At 66.8% G+C, this 1,352-nt stretch overlaps 1 protein-coding gene across 1 annotated transcript in view; it reads right to left on the reverse strand.

Annotated features, from left to right (window-relative positions):
* The window catches only part of NOS3 (nitric oxide synthase 3 (endothelial cell)), a 19,457-nt gene that overhangs the window by 3,763 nt on the left and 14,342 nt on the right, over nt 1-1,352 (reverse strand). The window contains exons 22-23 of the mRNA XM_010857365.1: nt 554-827; nt 49-259 (exon numbers count right to left, since the gene is read on the reverse strand). Of these exons, the coding sequence (XP_010855667.1) occupies nt 49-259; nt 554-827 (485 nt within the window). The remainder of the gene's footprint in view (nt 1-48; nt 260-553; nt 828-1,352) is intronic.

Genomic DNA, 1,352 nt, shown 5'->3' on the forward strand with positions numbered 1-1,352 from the left:
CGGGGGTCACTGCGGGGTCCCGTCCCCGTCCCCCCTCCCCTGCCTCACCTTGGGTCCTGTACGCCAGCACGGCCACTGTGAGGTGGACCTCTCCGGGGTGGGCGCTGGGGGCCGAGCTGACAGAGTAGTACCGGGGCTGCAGCAGGGGCAGCTGGGTGAGGAGCAGCGGGGCGGGCAGCGCCACGGACGGGAACTGCTCCAGCACCTCCAGCAGCGTGGGGCAGCGGAACCACTTCCACTCCTCGTAGCGCCGGGGGTCCTGGCGGGGTCGGGGGCAGCAGTGAGCTTGGCACCTGCCTCCTGTCGATTTCCCTTCCTGACCCCCCTGAGCTGAGCCTCCTGGTAGGGGGCTTCTTGCTCCTCAGTTGGGGCCACAAACATTTCTCCAGCACCTTCCGCGTGCCTCTTTAAGGCTGGAGAATTCAGAGATGAATAGGAACTCCAGAGTTGGGGGCGGACTTTCGCTGGAAGTCCCCCTCCCCGCAGCTCATCCTGTCTCGCGGGCCCCTGCTGCCCCACGGGGGCAGGGTTGGGTGGGGTGGGGGCTCCCGACCTGACTGAGGGTCTCGAGCTCCTGCTGCTCGCTGGGTTCTTCGGCCAGGGTGCTGAGCAGTCGGAGAAGCCGGGGGCTGGGTGGGGAGGTGATGTCCAGGAAGAAGGTGAGAGCCTGGCGCAGCGTGCACGGGGGCAGCCGTGGGTCCCGCACCCAGCTGGGAGGAGGGCCGCCTGGGGGTGTGGGGGGCACGAAGAGACGCTCAGAGGATGGGGGCCACGCTGGGCCCGCCTTGTCCGGGGCGACGGCTGCTTCTTTGGGGAGGACGTGGGGGCTGACCACACCTTATGGTGTCATTGGACGGCTGGCCCTTGGACAGTGGTGGTGGGCCTGTCTGGGTAGTCCTTGTGTGTGTATTCGAGGGCCCTGCTGGATTGGGTTGGTCTGGTTGTGTGCGTGCGTGCGTGTGTGTGTGTGTTCAAGGGCCCTGCTGGATTGGGTTGGTCTGGTTGTGTGTATGTGTGTGTGTGTTTGAGGGCCCCTGCTGGATTGGGTTGGTCTGGGCCCCTGCCACTCCCCCACTCATCTTATTGTAACTCCAGGCCCGGGGGCAGCAGAAGGCAGAGCAGGCTAGACAGCTGGGGATGGGGACGGGCCCAGAGGGAGGGGTGGCCTTTTGTGGGGGCTCGGGGTGGGTTCTGAGAAAGGAGCTTCAATCCATGGAGATAGCACAGTGGCTGCGAGTGGGGGCTGCAGCAGCCTTCCATCGGGTCCTGACCCTGAGGGGACCCTGGGGCCAGAGGGATGGAGCGGCCCTCGCTGGCCCCCCACCCCCCCGCTCCCTAGACGGCCCCTCACC

Source organism: Bison bison, unplaced genomic scaffold, assembly GCF_000754665.1.
Source record: "Bison bison bison isolate TAMUID 2011002044 unplaced genomic scaffold, Bison_UMD1.0 scf7180017864379, whole genome shotgun sequence".
In the NCBI taxonomy this organism is placed as follows: domain Eukaryota; kingdom Metazoa; phylum Chordata; class Mammalia; order Artiodactyla; family Bovidae; genus Bison; species Bison bison.